The 22,976-nt window shown below is 39.1% G+C and overlaps 2 protein-coding genes across 7 annotated transcripts in view; one reads left to right on the plus strand and one right to left on the minus strand.

The window, feature by feature from the left end:
* GSG1L (GSG1 like) overlaps positions 1-22,976 on the plus strand; it is an 84,472-nt gene that overhangs the window by 59,128 nt on the left and 2,368 nt on the right. The window contains exon 8 of one of the 2 annotated variants that reach the window (XR_012625202.1): positions 11,989-12,066. The exons of the other annotated variant lie outside the window; for it this stretch is intronic. The gene's annotated coding sequence lies outside the window, so the exon portion shown is untranslated. Of the gene's footprint in view, positions 1-11,988; positions 12,067-22,976 lie in introns of those variants that run through there. 2 annotated transcript variants of the gene reach the window in all.
* The window catches only part of KATNIP (katanin interacting protein), a 66,296-nt gene continuing 52,500 nt past the window's right edge, over positions 9,181-22,976 (minus strand). For all 5 annotated transcript variants that reach the window (XM_074840403.1, XM_074840404.1, XM_074840402.1 and 2 more), the window contains 8 exons: positions 21,732-21,889; positions 21,354-21,418; positions 20,071-20,181; positions 18,072-18,211; positions 15,284-15,385; positions 14,477-14,637; positions 12,027-12,115; positions 9,181-10,639 (listed from right to left, as the gene is read on the minus strand). In XM_074840403.1, coding sequence (XP_074696504.1) covers positions 10,584-10,639; positions 12,027-12,115; positions 14,477-14,637; positions 15,284-15,385; positions 18,072-18,211; positions 20,071-20,181; positions 21,354-21,418; positions 21,732-21,889 — 882 coding nt within the window. In that variant the 3' untranslated portion in view covers positions 9,181-10,583. The remainder of the gene's footprint in view (positions 10,640-12,026; positions 12,116-14,476; positions 14,638-15,283; positions 15,386-18,071; positions 18,212-20,070; positions 20,182-21,353; positions 21,419-21,731; positions 21,890-22,976) is intronic.

A 22,976-nucleotide genomic window follows, 5' to 3' on the forward strand; every position in this document is an offset into this window, starting at 1 on the left:
CCTTTGGTTCAGATGGGTGGGAACAGGCTGGCCCTCCTCTCACAGAACTCACATAGGTACTGCTCCAGACTTGCTTTTCTATGACAGACCAGACCGCCCAACAATCTGAGCGGTCTCTTTTCAGAGCTTTCCATAATCTCCAGTGGACACAGAGCTGAGAAAAATGCAATGTAGGTATTAGCAATATCAATATGCTGTATTACCTGCCCTCTCTGCCTGTAATACCTTAATACAGGTGTTCCTATAAGAACAGGCTCTGTGGCTTCTCATGTTCATGAGGCCAGACAATATGCTCGGATTATCTCTTTTAGCCTTGTTCTCCTCATGTCTACTAGTAACAAGGTCCAGCACAGGTCTATGAATTATTTTTACTAGCCTTGCACCATCAAGGCCGGCTCTGCCAGATATTGCCAGTTCTGGGTCCCTTTCAGCTTTCAGTGTCCACCTTCCTCTGGATCAGTTGTGGTATGAATCACTTCTGCCCATTGTTGAGATGTGCATTAGGTCTTTTACCCTGACAGTCATGGTTTTAGCTATTCCAGTGGAGCTTCCAGGTTATTTGCATCCAGCTAGAGCTGGGCAGACTTGCCAGACCTTCCATACATTACTATGAGGTATCTGCAGCTTCTGAGGCCTCAAGTTTGTCCCCGGTGCCTTCCCTGCCACAGCAGCCCCAGTGATCAGCTGCAGGGAACCTGTGAGAAAAGCAACAGGGCATACCCACTACATTTGTCCTTTACAGACTCCTTGCTTCCTTCTTCTCCTCTGCTGCATTTGTACCTTGAAGGCAGCTCTACCTCTGTGAAGATGGTTTGTTCTTCAGTTACTACACTATCTGCACCTTTGTGACCATCTCCAGTACTTGAGCCACCTTCCCTGATTTTTCTACAGGGAGAAAAATCCACGAATTTTCTACTCATTTTCCTGAGTGCTTCCTGTTGCTTGTATTCCTGTGCATTACCAAGTCCTTTCATCCTTTTACAAGCCTTAGCTTTCCCTGCTAGCTGTGCTTACCTAGGTTTGCTGGGGAGAGAAATGCAGCTGTCTTCCCACAATTCTGAAGAGCTTTTCTGTGTCGAGTCTATTTTTTTCTATAGTCACCCACTCCTAACACAACAGGAGGGTGCGGGCTGAACGCCTACACCCCCCTCCTTGGGGGGTAACAAAACTGAGTCAGCATAACAGAAGTAAGACAGCAGTATCTTAAATAGACAGGCCTGAAAACAATTTTTTTGCTTTCGCTTTTAGCATCCTGTGCTTGCCAGAAATGTGTCCTGTTACAAGCATGCTCTGTCTTAAGACTTTAGGTCTTGCTGCCTGGTATTCAGACAGAAAGGCAATTACACAGTCCCATTATTCTGACAGTTAAAAAGATTCCGCCATTGTTCTTCTTGGACAATTCATACTGATTTGCACTGTGCCTGCATTGCTCCTTAGCCTAAATAAGCCTTCTCTCCAAAATGTTATCACCTTCTCTTGTATAGAGACAGACAGAGAAGGCAATCAGACACATAGTGAAAAATTAGTCTATAAATCCATGTTGCATTCCATCTATTCTCCATTAAACTGTATAACTCTATTTTTTTCCCTTGAAGACATACTTTCAAGTCTGAAGACCCAATACCAGACAAAATTTTTTTTTTCTTTCCTTTCTTAACTATAGGCATTACATTTGCTATTCTCCTGTCACACCCGGATCCAGAGATTCATTAGTATTACAATTAATCAAGTAACATGCACTGTCTGTTATGTATTCATCCCTGCACGTAACCTGAGGACCTGGAAGCCACGACACAGGTTGTCTTCCCCTGCGTCATCTCTAGGAGCAGATGTCTAGTCAGAAGTGTGAGGACATGAATACTTTTTCCAGCTTCAGGCGAGCTGTAGTTTGTACTGATTGATTGCGTTAAATAAGCAACCTATTAATAGTCACCATGCTGTGGCTTGGTAGGCTTCAGTTGGCAGAACAGGTTCTACAGCAGTTAAGTTATGTTAAACAGAGGGTCCTGATCCATACTGGTCATAGAATCACAGAATAATTTAGGCTGGAAAGATGCCCTGGTCCAACCCCTCTGATCAGACAGTAATCTAGTAAAAGAAACCAAATAATCAAATCTGTGCTGCAAAAACTAAACCACTGCAATACAACAAACATCTGACAACAACCGAAAAAAAGAAAAAAAAAAAAAGAGAGGGAAGCCATACAAACAACCTGCACTGGAATCACCTGCAGATCAGATCCACCATAGGAAAATCTGAGGAGTCTTCTCCCAAAATCACTGTGCTGGAAGATCATCTAGACAGGAGCTCTCCACAGGCTAATCAGCCTGTAGAAACTTAATTTACATCTGCTTCAGTGGATAAAGAAGATAAATGGCAAAGTTTCTGCGGCACTGCTTTGGAGGGCCCTTTGCTATGGTTAGATCTACATGCATTGTCAATTCATTTTTCAGACTTCTCATTAATACCTTTAATGCATAATTGCAGTCAAAATCAGTCACTGAATCATACATTTTATGACCTCATGCTTACCCCTTCATACTGTTAATAATAATATCCCTGCATAATGTGAACGCTTTCTGCAAAGCAAGTCCACCAGCCCTTCTGGTTTATAACTTAAAATATAGCAAAACTAGTTTTAGGCGACCATCAACATCTTTATACTAATTACTGGCATCATCTGTACTGAAATCTGAGTCACTGAGTACCACTAATTACCATTAATCCCTTCTCCATTATTCCTACTTGAATGCCTACTTTTCATGAGGTGTTCTCCACACATTTACAGACCTAGTTCTTCTTGCACACGCCAATTGAACTTGACTTTAGTAATTTTCACATGAAATCTACAATCTTTGTTTCCCAAGGTGAAACTGCCTCTGGAGACACTCTTGCCTGTCTTATATCCAGATGCTTCTATAGATGATACTTTTTCACTATGAGCTGGAGCCCTCCCCTCTGGACTTCTCCTTCCCTTGGAGTCTGACAGGCAAACAAGTGTCCAACGAGTCGTCTCCCGACCCTTATTCTCAAACCACAAGCAGATGACCAAGGTGTAGATCTCTTCAGGGCCTTAATACTACTCCCCCAGGAAAAAGAGTGACATTGGGGGTTCCCAAAGGACTTGAGACAGAATATACAAGGACAGAACATGCACTGATCTACCCAAGGACTGTACTGAGAAAAGCAGATCTTGGCTTCTTGCAGATTTATCATGAAGAGTACACTTCCTCAATGCCCCAAAGAGAGTAATTAAAATACATATCAAAGTCTTGCTGGGTCAGTGGGTTTTGAGCAGATCTCCCGTTTTGTGTTAATATTCAGATATGTTACCATCCCAGAGAGATGAATAATAGGAGCTATTTCATTTCTCTGACAATATTAAACATAATGAAAAGTCTTACTATCATCCCACATCCTTCTCCATGAATTCTGGCCACAGACAGATCTCCTGTTGGTAATGGAAATGTCAGTTTGATTCATCCATTCACCAACTAATCCTTACCAAACAATTTCCAGTATATAGCAAGCAATCCAAAAACATTCCTTTGGAAACAAGCCAGAACCGACATTCATTGTAGATTAGTTTTTACCACTGTTTAGGCTTATGCCATTTCAGGTAGCTTTGCTACTTACTCTATTTTTAGCAGCGCCTCCAGCAGACCAAGAAAGAGGCAGATCATAAGACTTCCACTAATCTGTAAATCTGAAATTATAGTTAGGAGACCGAATTTATTATTATACAGCTAGATGACGACAGCAGAGATGACCTTTCTACAATGCCAGAAGTCTTATCCACGCTGATCTAGGCCTTTAATCAGTGGGGGAAAGTATAGATTATGATGTGTCAAAGGAAAAACTTCTTCCCTATTAGGACAGTCAAGTATTAAAACAGATTGCCCAGAGAGGTTGTGCAGACTCCATCCCTAGAGGTTTTTCAGGCCAAACTGGATGAAGCCCTGTGTAACCTGGTCTGACTTTTGTAAGGTTAAAAAAAAAGGTGTGTAATTGCAGAAAGCAGCCAGGAAAATGTTTGATGAATGGGAGCAGAGAGCCATGAATAACAGGCAGGAACAGCACCATCAGTGTTTTACACTTGCTAAGCCACACTTGTAAGCAAGCGGGGCTGACAGTCGTCAGTGTCTCAGCTCAGTTCGCTGTGCTGGCTGACTCATCTTCCTGCCAACCACTCTGTGCACTCAGTAAAGCTGTTGCTGTGCTGGTGCTGCCTCAGTCCTCACCCTTTTTGATGAAAGATGAAAGCACTCTCTTGCTCAAGATGAAAGTTCTTTCCCCAGCTTGTTACAGACAGAAACGTCTATTCTGGCAGCCACCTTATGCTGCCATCAGGCAGAAGAGAAATCTTAGTGAAAAAGATAAAAGGGCTCAACTGGTCCCAGTTCATTATCTTTACCACAGGGACCATCTCTTCTCCCAGGTACAATGCTCCTCTTGGAAAGAGTCATTTCCCTGAGAAACTTTCCCAGCCATAGCAGCCTCTTCTGTATTCCCCTACCCTTACGCCTACCACGCTTGCTTTCCCTCTGAGCCTTTGACCAACATCTGCTTCAGCTCCAGCTGTACTGTAATTTGGAGATCAGTTCAGCCCGTAATGCTCAGCTGAGCTCCCATTCTCAGGAGGCAGGAGCTGAGTACCAGGCTCCTCCTGGCCCTTACAATGGTTCTGAGATGCAATGCCCAGATCTAAACCTTCTCCTTAGCACTGCGCCCACCCTCTGCCTCCTCCAGGGCCAGAAAACTTTCAGGTAGCAACTGCTGCCTTTGCTGAGAAGATGGAGACTTGGCTATTTCTAAGTTCCTTTAGTGCTCTTTGACATTCACCTCCACATACTTAGCCCAACACAGTGAACTTTCAAAAACCACTGTGAAGCTCCTTTCCCAGTTAGATCCAGATAAGCTAAGGAACACAAGCAACTGAGCTCTGAAACAACAGATCACATACGAGTAAGAGGAAAGAGTTGAGCACAAGTTAATTGATCTGTCTGATATATCTCCTTAGGTTTACAGTTCCCCAAAATGCCCATCCTCTTGGGAAAACTGCACAAGATCTGTGCATGCTGACATTTTTGAAAGTTCCATGACCAATAGAACAGAGACACACACTAAGAATTTATGAGTCAAGTTGATTTTAGTCACACCCAGGAGACCTTGAGCAAGTTGAAAGCTAAAGGCAGGATTTCACTGTGGTCTCACTGTATAATTGGGACCTTCCAGAAATGAAGACCACACCTGGGTAAGGCTGCTAGCAGATCATGAGGTGGTGGTTCTCCTCTCCTAATTAGAGCCAAAGCCGTGAGCTATGGGTGGACTGTGCAGCATTGGAAGCAAAGTCCAGGCTGGGAAACACCTACCCTGCTGATCATTGTCAGTCCTCTCCTTCAACCAGGAGCTGAGAAAGGGAACACTAGAGAGCCATCAGACAGAAGGTCTGTAGCCTTGTTTTCCCCTTTTCCAGTAATTTCTAGGTCAGTAAGAAAGAAGTCACAAATTGCAAATGTTTCCTTTCATGCCTAGATCTCAACACTGCAGCATTTCACAGGGTCCTGAGCCAGGATGACTGGAGCTGATGCTATTAGACAAGGGTGGAAAATTGATCTCTTCCTAGCAAGATTTAGAGGCCAGTCGGACAGGAAATTACTCCAGCTGGGCACTCTGTCCCCATCTCTCAGCTCTTCCTGCAGCTAGGAGATTCACTCTATAATTGCTTTCTTAGTCCACATTTTATCCTCAGCTGACAGAATTCCATTAGGGTGATACAAGCTGCGTGATAAAGGGATGTTTGTGTCTCACATGGGCTGTAAGTCATTTCTCAGCAAACAAGCAAATAGTCACAGAAATGGGCAAAGAGACCACTGAGCCAGGAGCCCTCCTTCTTGTGCTCTGAATACCAGGACCTCAGCACTCAAATGGAAGCAAACATTCTTCCGGTATGTTATACTGCTCTCTGCTTCCCTCTCTGCTCTTTAGAGGAGACATGTCAGTGCACATCTCCAAAATGAACATTTATCTCTGTGGCATTTTGAATGGACAATAATCAAGCAGGAGGACATGCAGCACTGGCACCCCTGCAAATGAGGGCCCCATGCAAACAGGAGCCGCCGCGCTGCGATCACAGGGGTTGGTGACACCACCGATCACAGATAGTGGGTGGCCTACATATGGGAAATGAGGTGAAATGAAATGAATGTTGTAATACACCTGAGCACATATGTCTGAAGAGCAAAACAGGTTGGTCACACCTGCAAGACAACACCCAATGATTCTGGACAGGACCTTCAGGACTGTTTTGGAAGACAAAAGGAGTGATGTTCTAAGCATAATGATGCAGCTAAAAGACAGATATGATGAAAAAGATAAAATGGAATACAGGAAGGTGCATCAAATGCTGCAGTGTGCATAGTTAGGCTATCTGTAGTACTGATGAAGCCATTACTAGGCAGTGTGTTCTGGAGTTCACATTTTTTTGAAGAATATTGGAAGAGATTTTGGCTACTTCAGACTCTTACCAGAAGAGCGGCTCCTGTTAGAGCTCAGCCTCCTGGATCAGCAGCCCCAGAACATGGAGTCCAGCCTAAGGCAGCCCTACACAACGTGTCGGCTCACACCAGTGCTGGTTTGGACTCTAATCACTTGCTACATTCCCCAGGCCAGTATAGAGGCACATCCAACAGTGAGAACTGCTGAAGCAGACAGCAGGAGGGAATGGGAAATGTTCGTTTCTTACAGAGTAAAAGCCATTGACCCAATTAAAGGAAAAGCAGCCATCACCCCCTGCATGAGCCACCATTCAGATGTTAATACAGCATTTCATGTTTGCTCTTACCTGACTAAGGCTGAGAAGTGAGCTTTTCCTGGTGATGTAAGAGGGTTTAAAGACTCAACATACAACCTCCCTCACCCATTGCTCTCATCCTCACATCATCACTGGCAGTGAGTCCTCTCTCTGGTCGTTCCAGTGTGTTACCTGGTACACAAGATCTCTGTCCAATCTCGAAACACCCCATCACTCATTGGCACTGTCAGGCTCTTGCAGATGTTACTAGTCTGGCACACATCCCTGAAATGACAGGACTGAGAATCCCTGTGGGGAATGACCAACACACCAGGAACATGGTAAAAGCCCAGCAGGACCAGGGAATCTTACAGAAAACAGCATCACCTAAGCAAGATGCTGTGGTGCAATTTTATGTCCAGGTCTAGTCTAAGCCATGAGAAGGGCTCAGTTTAATTTAGCTGCTGTATGTAGCTCCTCATGTAGCTCTCATGGGTTCATCCTCCAAAATGAGAACGAGTCTCCTGACTCAATAGTACACAAGCTTCCATGTTTTCTATTCTGCCTTTTACACTGTCTGCATCGCTGCTTGCTCCCTTGTTCACAGACAGGTGTTTCTCACTGCTGTTTAAATTCTACCGGATTAAATCACAAAAAGGCAGAAATTGAAAGCAAAAGTTGCAGGCCTTCCCAGGCATCCCGGTTTTCAGATTACACTGTGAAGACTGATAAAAATATCTTTTTAAAGATCAAAAAGTAGGCAGCATGACATGTACTTCCTCACAGATTATTGCTTTATCCTCTGCCCTTCTCAGTGTCATTGTGGGACAAACAAACTCATTTCTGTTATCTTGATCCAATCCCTTGAAAGCAAGTCACTACAGGTAAAGGTGAGCAACTACGACATAAAGGTTTCTGAGTGGCCCAGAAATTGGAACTGGGCAGAAGTTTAATAATTTACATCAAAGGCTTCAGCAAGAATTCATATTAATCCCTCCTTTTCCTTTGTCATGCTTTTGACAATGTCGAATGATGTTACTGCACACATTCTTGCTGAACTACTCTTGCTGAAACTGTGTCTGACATTGACTGAAGTGCTCTGTGGGGATTTTCTTGATTGCATGTTTACTCTTCCTCTTTTCTCTCCTGTAAATGCTAGCCTGACATGAATGTACTTGTGACTAGTTAGTTAAAAAAAGGTGAAAAATTGAGTAAAACTTTTTTTTTTAAACCCTGATTCACTGTGGAAATGAGTCAAGTATCTATGTTTGAGTATACAGGGCTGACTAGGACACTTAATTATCTTTGGTTATATAAAGGTTCATTACTTCTCAGCTCCAATTAGGAGGGCAAATGCTGACATCTCCTACCCCACAGAGATTAATGAAGTATTTTCTACATATTATGCTATTTTCTATATATGACCGACTAGAATTGAGGACTTTTTTAGGCCTTGCCTTGGTGGCATATGTCATCCCAGGGCAGACAACAGGCTGGCAAACCCTTCTTCCAGAGACACCACAGGGGAGGATGTTCCACAACTTAACAATTTTTTAGAAATATTTTAAACACTTTCATGGTCTTTCCACAGTGCGGCAATTGTGGAGAATCTCTTGAACGGGTAAAAGGAGCTGCTAGGAGAGGCTGGCAGAAGGTACAAGCCAATACTCTCTGTGCCAGATCAGCTGCACTGGATACAGATTTCCAGAGAAAAAGTTGTGAAAACTGGCTGCAGTTACCATCTGACCGGTGAGGAAGAGTTGGTGGCAGAGAAAGATGATAGAGAGAACTGTGACCCACCTGAGCTTGACCAAGGATTTTGCAATAATTTACAAAACCTGGAGTTACCTCAAAGGATTAAGGTTGAAAAATTTTTAGTCCATTGCATAGGACTTGAGATGCTCCAGAGTGATACAGAGAGGACAGATGAGCATAGGAAGTTCTCTCCCCCTCACACCTTTTCTGATCAATAAGAAAGATGCTATTCTGTGCTGGGAAACATGACCAACTTCATTTCTCTTCACATTCAGTGCAATTTTCTCAGAACAAACAAGGTGACAGGCCTCATCTCATCTAGAGATTGTCTACATGACAAATCTGTGATCGTGACTTAAGTCTTAGAAAACTTGCTGTAGCCTCTTCTCTTCCAAACACATACATTTATATCTGTTCTTAGCCCTATCAATAACCCTCCTTTCAGCTCCTCCTCTTTTTTGTTTTGGAGTTCCATGTAACAGTTATCTGATTTGGAGCAAAAATTAAAACTTGGTTCTTGGTAGAGCTACACCGGTAAACACACTAGGGGAGGCAGAACAACAGAGGGTTCTTTTTGTCAGTGAAGTTTGGGAAAAGCCTTTAAACAAAGTACAATATACTCACATACACTGTTTTGCATTTAAAAGTGTTTTGTATTTAGTACAAAATACATTTTGTTGCTCCATTAACACACAGAAATCTGGGAAATGCATTGCTATCTTGTGTCTTTTCAGCTTAGCCAACAACAGTTAAGAAGTATGCTTTTTATAAGCAAAATACAAGATATTGCACTCCTGACTTAGTGAAGAAAAGAAAACAGCACATTTTGATTCTGTATCAGGAGCTGCAATAGTGTATCTCTGTTTCATGTCTAAAAGCATATACTGAGTGTTCAGTTCTCTCTGGAAACAATGAGCAAGGTCTAAACGAGAAAGGAAGAATCTTCTATGGAAGAGATTTACAGGTTGTCACAACTGACAGATTTTCAGTGAAAAGTACATTTGCATAGCTATGAATCCTGCAGCATAATTATTTGATTAGTTCTTGCTTAAACGACTCATATGCAGGGTATTTTGTGTTTAAAAATGCAGTTCAGTCCTTGCCTTCTGCTAGTTGAAATGCATTTACCATTTCTCAAAAGTGATGATGATGTGTTGCTGGCAACAGATCTGGCTGGTGCAGCACAGAGGTATGGCCTCCTTGTTCATACAACCAAATTCAGGAAAAACAGGAGAAAAGAGCATTGCTGTGTGGCAGAAGGACTCCAAAGAATGTGTAGAGCGCCTGTCAGTGGCACTTCAGGCAAAACACCTATTTTGCCTTTTTCATGGCAGTGAAATAATGAAAGAAATCATTATTTCACTGCAAAAGATGAAAGACGTGACAGCTGAAACCTACTTATTAAACTTTGATAAACTCACTTCCTGATGTCCATTTTCTAAAAGCACTCATCACACTTCTGCGTGCCCAAAGGAACCTCTACAGATGTCAGAAACAGTGTCAGCCCCTAGGGAGAGACATGGCATCAAAACATACAGTGGCAGCTCAGAAACAGAGAGGTAAAGAATATTTCCTCTAATAAGTGCATTTCCCAACAAACTATTTACAGGCATCAGAAACAAAGCAGACAATTCCTTCTAGTGAGGAGCTTTGTGATCATCCAGCTAGGATTTAGGAATTAAAGCTTGAGAAATACTCCAAAAGACCTCTCGTTCTAACCATCCTGCTTCACCCAAGTTCTTGGTGCTTGGCAAGAACAGTTGTCAGTTAGCAAAAAGGTTCTCTCTCACTCCTTTATGTTCCTTCCTCCCTGGATTTTCAATTAAGCAAGGAAAAAAAAAAATGAAGAAAAAAGAAAAATGAAAAAAAAAGAGACAATTTCCTGTAGTGAATAAAACTTCCTCTCATAAGACAGAAGGTGGTTCAGCAGCAGCAGCCACGGAGAATCTTCACTGTGATGATACGTATCTTGGAGATCTAGATTGTGGTTACTTAGGGCTGGATGTATTCAGGACTTTCCAATCACAGTCCCTTGTTATCTTTTCCTCCTTTGCAGTCCTTTTTCACATATGCAGGTTTTTGGACGCAAAGCTGTTAAGGAAAATTGAGTGCTGTTTTAAGACTGTACCGGTATTAACAGTGAAGCCACGGACTAAAATGAGGAAGAAACATGCCCATTTCTCTTTCCATCCCAGAATGAAAGCTAAGCTTTGCTTCTCAGTAATGTTTCTCACACTGACAGTGAGTGCTGCCAATTTTTTTCACAGTCCCATGGAATCGTTTTCCTGTGGAATCTGGTCTGAATTCAATGTTGACACTGTTCTGAGTAGGAGGTTGGACCCTCCTTCAGGAGGGGACTCCCTGAGATCTCCTCCAACCTAAATGATTCTACAAATCTATGTTATCAGCCACTGTGATACTAGTAAGTACTGAAGAGGAGACACGGGGCAGATGGCAATAGGCAATCCTCAACTGATGACTTCAGAGGTATTCTGTGCCCTTAATGCTTGGACAGTACATGTGATGGCCATGGCAAGGACAGCTATTCTTTACTGGACAATAGGGTATGTCTGCACTGGAACCCAGGATGTCATTACAACAGGCACAGAGATGTTCAAAATACTTTTGACGCTGCTAGTGCTAATGTACTAATAACTTTGAAGCTGTATTCGTACAGGCAGTGGCATTTCAAATCCTTCTCCTACAGAACTGTTATTAAAAGCCATCAAATAATTTCTGTAACACTTTCTAGAGGAACTAATTGGAGAAAGTGTCATGCTCAGGAGAGAAAACCAATCATGAACATACCAGCTTGGCTGAGAATTTGTAATGTATTTAGGGAGCTATTCTGAGTAATTTACAATGAGTGACTGGGACTCTTCAGACTATAAATACAATCTACTCTTTCTCCTTGGGAAAAAAAAGAGGTTGTCTTTTTAATTATCATTTTGTAAGAGAAAAGACCAAACAGAAAGACAGTGGGAGGAATAAAGTCAACATGTTTTCCCCCTTGTTACACTTATCGTGATTTTGGATTTGCTTGAGGAGCAACAAGCAGCTAATTCTGAGACACATATGCATCATCTCTAAAGCTCCTTAAAAGGTCAGTGGGGATGCAATGCGCCTATTATTTCAAAAGCTACCTATGAACCTGCACGATTAACACCAGCTTTCAGTTTTATCTTCAGTCAGTTTCTTTCCTGAGGACTTTTATGTATGTGTTGGTATAAACTATGACTACACGCCACGTACATCTTTGATTTATACCATCCACTTTCAGACTTAGATATAGAATAAAAATCCACCAAAGTATGACATTCCTGGTTTGCCTTCCTATGGTAGAAAAAGTAAAGTTAAATATATTTAGAAGAGGTGTAAGCTGCCCCACTTTTCCCAGTTTAGGTCTATAACAATGTTCATTATCCATACCGTCTCTGTAGAAAGTGAGCAGAAGAAAACTCTAGAAGACAGAACTAACCTGGATCAGCCGCAGCCTGGTTCTTTTTGCTGTTTGTGACAATCTCATTTTCATTCATCATTCGTACATCCTGATCTCCCACATGATTGCTGAAAACATTAAAATCAGTACAACAGCCAAAATAATCAACACTCCGAAAAGTTATGAGAGCCATGGAGAAGGTTACCAAATAAGTTATTTAGGTCCTGGAGGCGAAACAAAGCTATGAAGCACAGCCCACATTATATGAGACTATCCTGAAAGGCAAAGCATTCTGTCTGCATCCACCTGAAGAATTTCTTGCCAGTTCTAATTAGTGGCATTCATTCAGGCACACATTCAAATATAAATATCATATTCACTCCACAATTTTCTTGCCTGCCTACACAGCTTGAACCACATTAACCAAAGTGAGATTTTAAATCAGTGCTGTACAAAGAGGGTATAAAAATCCCTATATGGAACTTAACACTGTTTTGTAATGTTGATACAGCGTTATTTGAAAATTTTCTGAACTAAACAAAATTCATTTACTGTGACAAGTTTTGCTTGCAGGCTGCTGCAAAATTTTAACAATTCCTTTCTGGGAAAGAAGTAATAACTTCAAAGTTAAATAAATTACAGACAAAAAATGTTAGCTGAATTGAAAGTTAAAGAAACCATCACTAATAACATCTCCCTTTCACATAGACAGAAACAAAACATCCATGCCTTTGGAAAAAAAGTGTATTTTTCTTTTCTCTACAAATACTGCACAAAATAGGTTTCTATTTTGGGAGAAAAATGTCTCTCAAACTGTCAGAGCGCAACAGGAGAACCAATAGTGAAGTAAATCAGAACTTTGCTACTGATGATAATATCAGACTCAAGTTCAGGGCTCATAAAGTATTGAACAGTGACATGGGAAAGACAATAGGCCAAAATCAGAAGGAACAACATATAAATGCTCAAGGGGAATTTTAAAATGGAGCATTATCATCCAGCATGTAGTAAGGGATTTGTCTTCTATTGCTGAAGTACCCTATATTTTAGTAGGGTAGTAGGTGAAGAAAAGGAAAATAAGATTTCAAAGCGGGCTAAGAAGAAAGACCAAGAAAGCTCCTGCACAGAAGTCTAGAAGAGAAGAGACTTGGCATGTTCTTGACTGAAAAACAGATCATGAAGTTTGCATGACCCCAAAAGTAAACCCCTCGTAAAACTAAGTCAAAGGATATAGGTCTTATAAATATGTGCGAAGGAAGTTATGTGAAAAGGAAGTTAGGTGAGAAATATGTGCTTCTCTGCTTCCAATAAAATAACTTTACTCATAGAAAGAAGTTAAGCTGAAGAAAGTAAAGGTTTATTTCTCCTCATCCTTTTTATATTCCTCTGAAAATTTTCTCAAAACTTGTATTTCCTCAAGGCATTTTCATTTCAGTAACTTTTTCACTTGAAAAATTGTTTACCTCCAAATTTTACCATGACAACACAGCCACTTGTACAAAAACATGAGCCTAATACAATACATCCAAACAATAACAATTTATTTCAACACCTGACAGTACCAGTGGCCAAGAGCCAATGCTTTAGAGAAACATGGGAAAACAAACCCCGTGGGCAAATGTGAACTTCTGTTCTTAATCAGGAGACCTTACGTTCCTTCCACTTATTTTTAAACATTTGAATATTCTTCTGAACAAATCATGTGTCATTTTTGAATGCAAAACTGTCTCCTTTGTTTCCAAGTGATGTATGTGCAAGACATTCTATTTGTTAGCTGTGCAATGTATAAGAAAGTGTTTATTTCTTTAAGCTTTCAATTTTTCACTTTTCAGTCTCATTTAAAATAAACTATCTTTCAACTTTTTTTTTTCTCTATTCCTTCCTTGCTAGGGACTGGTTTTTAGACCCTATCAATGCTGACCTTCTAAATATAAGTGCATTTTTTCACTGCATTTCATCATATTTTCTGTGATATTGGCAATTTAGGGGTTTCAAAGTGTCATCCTTCTGGATGTAATTAATTTCTTACTTAAGAAGTTCATTATTTTAGAACATTCATAAAATAGTAGAATTCTGGTTCCTTAGTATCTGTGCCAAATCAGAGGACTTTCGTTTCTTTACTTTTGATGTATGGTTCTTTTTCATTAACTTACTTTCTTTTTTTCCTGTGTAATATCATTGGGATTTATCATTTCTTCTCTAAGGAAGTCTAATTTCTTTCTTCTGGATTTATTAAGCCTACTATAGGCTTCCATGAAACCATATGTAAATATGAATCATGAAGCCCAGTAAGTACTAAAAAATGCTTACAATAAAGCTGGTAATTTGGTCCTAATATCTAAAAAACTATTGGTTATTTCTCATTAGGTAAGGTTGAGTATGGTTTGGAAGGGAATTTCTATAGCAATATACATATTGCTGACATTAGTCACATAAAAACATTTTTTGAAAACAAGATTCTTTCTTCCAATCAAGATCCACTCACATACCTAATAACAGTTCTCTTCTCCTGATGGCAAATCTTCTCATCATCTGTAAAGAGAATGGTATGATACGGGACCACTGGATCACAGGTTGGTAGGATGCCTGATACTACATGGTTCACCATATCCAGAATCCCATTGTAGACCAGCAAGTCATCCACTAGCAGCTAAAGATATTTAAGAAAAAAACATCAAGAAATTAGGCACCACTTTCAGCAGTTGTCTCTATCGATTAACAAGAAATCATTTTGCTCTATTTGTTTCACAAGTCTGGTCATTAGTTTAGCTTTTGTTCCTTAAAACTTCCATTTCTCTCTATTCACTGCTGGGTTTTGATTTTTTTTTTTTAAGTTTTTGTCTTCTCAATGATGTTTCTAATGCAGTTTTCAAGTAGGTAATTAAAAAAGTATTTCATGTTTTACATAATTGCCATTCTGTTAACTGGAGTGATTCACTCTTAAATCTAGGAATTAATGAATCTCACCTCACTTCAGCTGTCTAAAACTTGGGTTTGTAGTTTAAACTAGAATTGCAGGCCTGCTCTATAGTCCGTGGGAAAAGGAAAGCATTATCCTATCTTAAGATAATTATCTAAGAAAAAAATCAAGATAAAGTGTTCTTTCCCTGGACAAGAAAGGGAGGACAGATGATTGGCACGGATTAGTCATTTTATTACTAAATGCAGAGTTAAATGAGATGAATCCCATCCTTTGAGATTATATGGAATCACACTTCAGAAAACTGTGAAAATAAGTAAGAAATCAAGCAAGCTGACTCACCAGAACATACAAAATGCATACAAAAATTACTTACACCGAATTCTTTCACACCTCTCTGAGGTGTTTTGGCATAATTCCATAACTTGATCATTGACACTGTAGTAGGTACATCAAAAATGACATACACCCTATTCACCTGTAAAAGAGACTTAATTTATATTTAACAGCACAAATTTCCCAAAGAAATTAAATTCTCATGCATGTTGCATCAAAAGAGGTCCATTTAAAGGCATATAGCTAAAGGACAGATAACTGATGTTAAGGATTTCAGTTCAGCTATCATCATCTCTACGGATAATTCACAGGTGTTGTCTCTACCCCAGAGCTGCCCTCTCAAATGACTGCTAGTCAATTGGAGGAGGGGTAGAGAGACACTTTTAATGAGTATTTCATCAACCAAATACAGACACATGCTTCAGGATAAGACAAGCTGGTGTCCTATTCTATTCTATTCTATTCTATTCTATTCTATTCTATTCTATTCTATTCTATTCTATTCTATTCTATTCTATTCTATTCTATTCTATTCTATTCTATTCTATTCTATTCTATTCTATTCCATCCTATCCTATCCTATCCTATCCTATCCTATCCTATCCTATCCTATCCTATCCTCTATTCTATTTTCTACCAAATATGAACAGAATTAAGCTTTCTATTTACAAGACTAAAATTTCTCCTATATCCACTGACTCTGAAAGCTCTTGCAGAAATTTTGCAATTTTTGTGTGAGGTACACTAATAGGGATGGAGAGACAATTCTCCAGATGCTTGCTAAACAATTATTGCTTGAGGAATGGTTCATTTTACTTTCAATGACATTAATGTCAAGATGTTAAGACCAAAGATTAGGCTGTAGGAAACCAATCTTGCCTGTTACAGTTAATTCTATGCTATTCCTTATACCAGCTACTATATCAACTTTGGGCAAACATATCTTAAGCTTCATCTCTAGCATCCTCTGAAGTTTTAATCCTTTGATGCACTGGAGAAGATACTGTTCGTTGTATTAAATCATAATGCATTTTCTTTTACTGAAGAAAGAAAGGTAGGTGTGATCAATAGAAATATTTATATCTGTGAGATTTCAGAAGACAATATGGACATAGTCCCCAATAGCAATTGTTAGTCTCACAGCAAATGATAAATTTGATGGAAAACACATTCAAACAAATAAATAAAATGACAGTCAGTAACAGGGGAACAAAGAATTCAAATTGTACTTCATTAGTAATAAATCTCCAAAAGAGAAAAACACTTTTAGAATTAGAAAGGAAAATACATTTAGAAAGGAAAAAAAAAGGCTATAATATAAGATTTCCTTAAAGCTCTCAAACCTTCCAACATAGCAAAGAGTTAATTCAGCTTTCTAGGCGAGTAGCATGTTTCAAAGCAGCCTAACAATGAGGATGTAAGTGTACACAAGCTTTGCTTCAGCATCCCAGCTACAGAGGATGATCATGAACAGGCTGATTGCTTAAACCATTTGCACTTCCTGGCTGTACAACCATACCATGGAAGATGGAAGAGAGAAAAGTACTATGTGGATCTCAAAAAGATGTAATTTGCTACAGTTTAAGGATGGAAAAATCCATTAAATTGCTTATTCTTCCCTCCTGCATATCACACTTTATCAATTTACCCTTTTAATACTATTATCTTATGTTCTTCTACAGTACTTTGGTGTCAGACATAACACCAGAAACCAGTGTATGCATTTGTGCTAGAATTCCAGGTACCATTATTTTCCTTTTTGCCAAAATGAAATAGCCTCTGCAAGTATGTCTTTTATAAGGACATGAGCAAACTCAGATGGTTGTCAAGTTAATCATTCGTGATGTTATAATGGATATCTGAGCATCCCATCAAATTAATTACCAGGATTCAAGATGTGGGATCTACACAGTAGGAGCCTCAAGCATTACACAGACCTACCATTTTCCTAAGAAATGCAACTGGTCAGTATTCCCAAGTATATTTAAAAGCTTTATCTTAATTATACCCACTGCATTACAATATATAATGATATATGAAGTATTTTCACAATTGACTTAATTATTTGCCTGTATTATTATAATTAATAACTGTAATATATGGAGTAAGGATTTTTCCAACACAGTAAGCTACAGTGTACCACATGTCAGGTTTACATTTTGTTACTTTTGAAATCCATCCTCTTCTAAGAAAGAAATACATTTTAATCATGTTCATAATAGGCCCATGAAAAATGTCCTCTCTCAAAACAAAGTCAGAACTCATCTAAATTCATCTACTTTTCCTGCTTAGATATTTGATACCCCATATTTTAAACATGGGGCTTCTAAAAGGGCTGAATCACTTGGGGCCTTAGGACATCAAGTACTAAGTCTGTCATCTCTAATTTATGAATTTCAATTCAACACAGATAATGAGAGAAAAAATTCTCACTGCTAGAACACATTCATTGCTTTTTGTAAAAATGAATTTAGAGATCCCAGTCTGCTCCCATTTAAAAGGTGTTTATTGTACAAAACACACATATTAAACTCCTTTGTCAGTATCTTTATCATAGTAACTGAAAGAACATCTATGCTAGCCTTGGAAATTCTTCTGCTGTTGCACCATGGAGACAGAAGGAGATTACAAACTTGGGAAATCTATACTGCTGCTATCTGTGCAGTGAAGAGAAACTGGAATAAAAAGAACTTCTTCTAAAAGGCAGTGATTTAGCATCATTTACCAATATCAATTTTACCTAAAAATAATGTATGCTTCCTCTTTCCTTTATGCTTCCAGCTACATCTATGCACATCACTAAAATGGAATGAAAAGGGAAAATGTACCAAACCAGGAAGAACTGGTGCAAGCCACATATGTCTGCCATCAGTTGTGTCATTTACTCTGTCAATTAGTTTGTCTGGAGTTCGGATGTCTCCAGATACATCTTCCAAAATGTTGACACTATCTGGAAAAGCAGCAATATCTGAAAAAAACTTTAAGTGTAAATAACCAAAAAGGACATTTCAGAAACACCATATTTAAAAGTTCACGCTTTGAGATACCATGGGTGAGTATTCGCCACTACAGCAGTAAAACTTAAAAATACTCTGAGTACTTCATAGAAGTAGCTGAGGAACTTGGGGGCACATTTTTAAAAGCAGGACAACCCTTACAAATTCTGGCATTTGAAATTATTTTTAAAATAGGACTAAATTAACTAGCTGCATTCAATTTATTTTCAAATATGTATTTATGACTTCATCAATAAAGTTCCCTTATCAGGAATAGGCAATTCCTAGCTTTTTTGTGACAAAGCCCCATTTTTTTACCATGAACTTGTGAAAACTCCTCCTATGAAACATATCTCAAGTATCCTTGCAGGAAGTAGTCATCACTCAGACTAAGTTTTGCTTGAGTTCCTCAAGGTTTGTGATAAAAATCAGTAACTGTCTAATAAGGCCTTCTTTCAGTTCTTTGAGAGGGAAAGATTAAACCAGGCTTTCTGGGTAACCAGATTTTCTCTGTAAGAGAACATGTATGCTAAAAACATATGTACTTTAAAGACATGCAAAGAAATGTGGATGGATGACACTGTCTTCAGAATTATAAATCCCTAGCAATCCAGTTTGAGGGACACTAATTTCCCCTTGTCCTGCTTTCTAAAAGGCCTGAGTCTGTAAATGTTTATAAGTATTTAAGAATATATTTAAGGAAAAAATGATAAAGAAACAGCAATGCCTCAACTGTTTAAGAAAAGCTTGCTCCGGACTCAGTACTAAAGCATCACATTTAGTACTGCACTAAGACAAATATTCTCTTTTGGGGATCCTAATATACCCAAGCGACACTACTGTACAGGGAGGAGCAGGTATAATTCAAAACGAGCTGAGGTATCTTCACCTGGTATTGTATTGTCCTGTAAAGACGCACAGTCTAAAAGCTAAGTTAAGGATCCCTTCTTCTTAAAAGTAATTTACTACCACTTTTCAATTTCAAAATGCTTCTTCTCCATTACAGATGCTCCAAGTTCATCATGTATCATACAAGATACAAATAAAAATAGCATTCAGTAAAAAGCCTTTATTAGCTTTTTCATTGTATCCTCTATTTATTAGGCAATAAGAATCCTTAGAGACATGCAATTCATGCAGTATCCATGCTTTTTATCCCTTCTCGTTGGCTAAGAAACTCTTTCTTCCATGTGCCCGAACTACATGAATTCCACGTTGGAGTATGAAGCTTTCAGCACTTAAGAGACTTTAGCTGATACAGAGCACTGAAGTATAACCTTGATGACTATGAATCTTTCAAAGATGTCCTTCACTCAGTCTCGTTACCCAGGGAACACTGAATCAAATTCAAAGTTTCAGCCCTTATCTTCATGACTGGATTGGGTGTCTAGAATAGCCTAAAGCTCCAAAACAAGAGTTATGAAAAATTTCTTTCCTGTGGCACAATGAAAGATTCCATAACAAAGAACTGAGCTCAACCTTTTATTATGAGTTTATAGCTCATCAAACTTTCTGGTCCTTCCATACTATTGAAGAAACAAATGTTGATAGCAAAAAATACCACATCCTTCTTAAGCCTTCCCTTCTCTAACCTTGTCCTGCTTTGTTAGTGCATCCCATTAAGAGAAGAAATGTTCTGAAAGTATATAGAGTACATTAAAACATATGGATACAAGTATCATCACGCAAATACAGAGAAATACAGGCAGAGTAGCAACATGGGATAAACTGGCAATTTAGAAGAAGTAGCAAGTGATGCCATATGATAATTTGTGAGGGAGCAAACAGTGTGTCTGAAAGAGATAGAGGTGCTTGGTCTGTAAAAGGATACTGTTTTCAGTTAGTAAGATTTGGTCTCCATGTTCATTGAACAACTCAAGTCCATTCAAACCGATATAGTATGGATCACCCCAACTCGTCAGAAGCTGAAACTGGAAAACAACTAAAAACCAAAATGCTATTAAGGAAAATTTTGATATTAATACTTTGTCCTAGCAGTCTACTTAATTTGCAGTTTCAAAAACTATTGTGCAGCCCACATCCTGATGCCAGAGACTCTTAACTGCAATTTAAGAGAGTGAAAGAAAATGTTTTTCACTTCTGACTTCACTATGTCTTAAACCTCTTTGAATAAACTATTTTCTTTCAAGACAAGAAGTCTGCCTTTTCTACGGCTGGTAATACACACACAAATGAACACCTGCAAGTGGCACAGCTAGGCAAAAATCTACCTATATATGTTTATATATATACATGTTCACATATATATATGTTCATATATATTCTTCCATCAGGTGAAGAACTACTGAATTTTTTTAGTGTATGCCTTACCTTCTTGTACACTGCAACTTATTAATACCACAGCTCCTATCTGGAGCCTTTACTGCCTTCCTATGTTTGCCTGGTTCTGAATTTTATGAGTGGTAATTGGCCAGCAAATATGCCTCTAAACTGAACAGCAGAAAATGTAATGATGGAGTCTGTGCTGTCCATTTCTCTAATGGAGCACTCGTTTGTGTCTCTTTGCTCTATTCAGACACTGATTTTCATGAAACTGGCAGGAACTTAGTATTGCTGAGACCTCATTGTCTCCAAACTTGGTTAGAATAGCATAATGGATTTAAAAGGGCCATCGAGTAGATGGATGGCATGACAGTAAGTATTATCACAAAAGGCTGTGCTTATCTAGGGAAACTTAAAAAGCCACAAACATTAAGAAAAATGGCAAAGATATTACACAGTTCTGGTCAACCTTAATAAAGGTATAAAATGAGACAAACATTCAAAGATATGCAGAAATACAAACACTACTTCTAGCTTTGATAGGCTGGCTGGATACTGTGCTAATGGACCTCTAGTTCCAGCTTGGATGGATTATAAAAGGCAGGAAAAAAAGCTACCAGAGTATCTGAAAACAGGTCACATTCATATACTATGTTCCATTTATTTATTCTTTATTCATACTTAATGGAAGCCTTTCTCATATTTTTGGTATCTTGTTAATTTCTTAAAGTACCAGAAATTGTTGGATTCAAAAAGCTCATGAGTCATAACCATAGTATATAACTCTAAAACATTCTATGTGACAAGTAAGAATATGACAGAGAAGGATACAACCACATGGCATTAACGGTGCTTCATAGTCCATACTAGCTTGTTCCATTCTCTTTGAACCAGTTCTGTCAAAAAAAACCAAGACAAAATAGTTTCTTTATGTACCCTTGGCTCATTCAGAAAAGAACAAAACCAAAGAACTAAGCCTCCACAAACACCACCCCCTGACCCCCCACACTTGTGATTATGGACTAGATTGTCCTCTGATCTCAGTAAAATCTGGTTAACGGTATAAAGTTAAATTGCAATGAAACTTTTTGCTCTAAATGCTTCATATTTTCATCCAGGTGCCTCATCCAACTGGCTTCAACAGAGAATATGAAAGAATACTAAACAGAGAAACTGTGTGGTTCAGATAGCAAAAACATCCTACTTTACCTCCTTTGTACTTTATTAATCAGCTGAGGCTGCAGATAGTCAAGAAAGAGAATTTCTTGGGCAAAATCAAAATGGCAGTTGCCAGGTCCCTTGCGGATAAGAAAGCCTTCTGATGGGGAGATGCTGTGACCATCCAGCAACACATGGACTACCTTAGCCTTGTTTAAAATAACAGAACGTAAGATTACATGACATGACATTACATAAAATAAAATAGATCCAAAACAATTGCATTCACTTCAGAAGCTGAAATAATTTCAATAATTTCATTATATTTATTTAATTCCATACTTCTGTTTCCATAATTTTGTTATATTTATTTAATTCCATAATTCAGCAAAAGAAAGCCTAAACAAGCGGATACCAATTGCAACCCATAGTGTGCAATTCAGAGCATCATAGCTGATATTGATGGGGATGGGAGAGGTAAGAATTTGGGGGAAAAAAAGAAAAAAAAAATGTATTGAAGAGATCCTTCAAACACTTCATCTCACTAGATCTCAGCAAACTGAAGCTTCCTTTCTTCACCGAAAGGGTTGTCAAGCGCTGGAACGGGCTGCTCAGGGAAGTGGTTGCATCATCATCCCTGGAGGTATTTAAAAGACCTGTAGATGTGGCGCTTAGGGACATGGTTTAGTGGTGGACTTGGCAGTCTTAGATTTATGGTTGGACTCGATGATCTTAAAGGTCTTTTCTAACCTAAATGATTCTATGATTCCTGAGCCTGCAGCATACATACACACATCAACGGAACGGAAAGACTCGGCTTTCAAGTCAGCTTATGTCACAGAGGTGATCTGAGGAGACAGTTAAGAGTCATCATGCACCTGAATGCACTGCTAGGCCAGGCCTGATTGCTGAGCACGGGCTGAAGCTAGCCTTTAAGAAATCACATAACCTTGTGCTCTCTCTCGAGAGCAGACTCTTTTGTGTCTCTGTTGCATTTATAGAGAGCCTGTATTTCACCAGTTCTATTCATCTTTGTGACAGGTGGCACTTGGACTTTTCCAGGATCATGCAAACTTGTCTGCCAAGCAGTGCTATATGTAACCTAAGGGCATATGAATAAAGATGAGGTACCTGTACCAGGCAGAAAGAATTGAGCCTTGTCCACATCACAGATGCATGCACGTCTTATACAATCTTTGAAGATTAAGCTAAATAATTCAGGCATACTTATTGAGATGATGCAGGAGTCCTGGGCTCTTCACCCTCCCCCATTAGCACCATCTGGTGTTGTATGCA

The sequence above is a fragment of the Strix aluco genome, chromosome 15 (assembly GCF_031877795.1).
Source record: "Strix aluco isolate bStrAlu1 chromosome 15, bStrAlu1.hap1, whole genome shotgun sequence".
Lineage (NCBI taxonomy): Eukaryota > Metazoa > Chordata > Aves > Strigiformes > Strigidae > Strix > Strix aluco.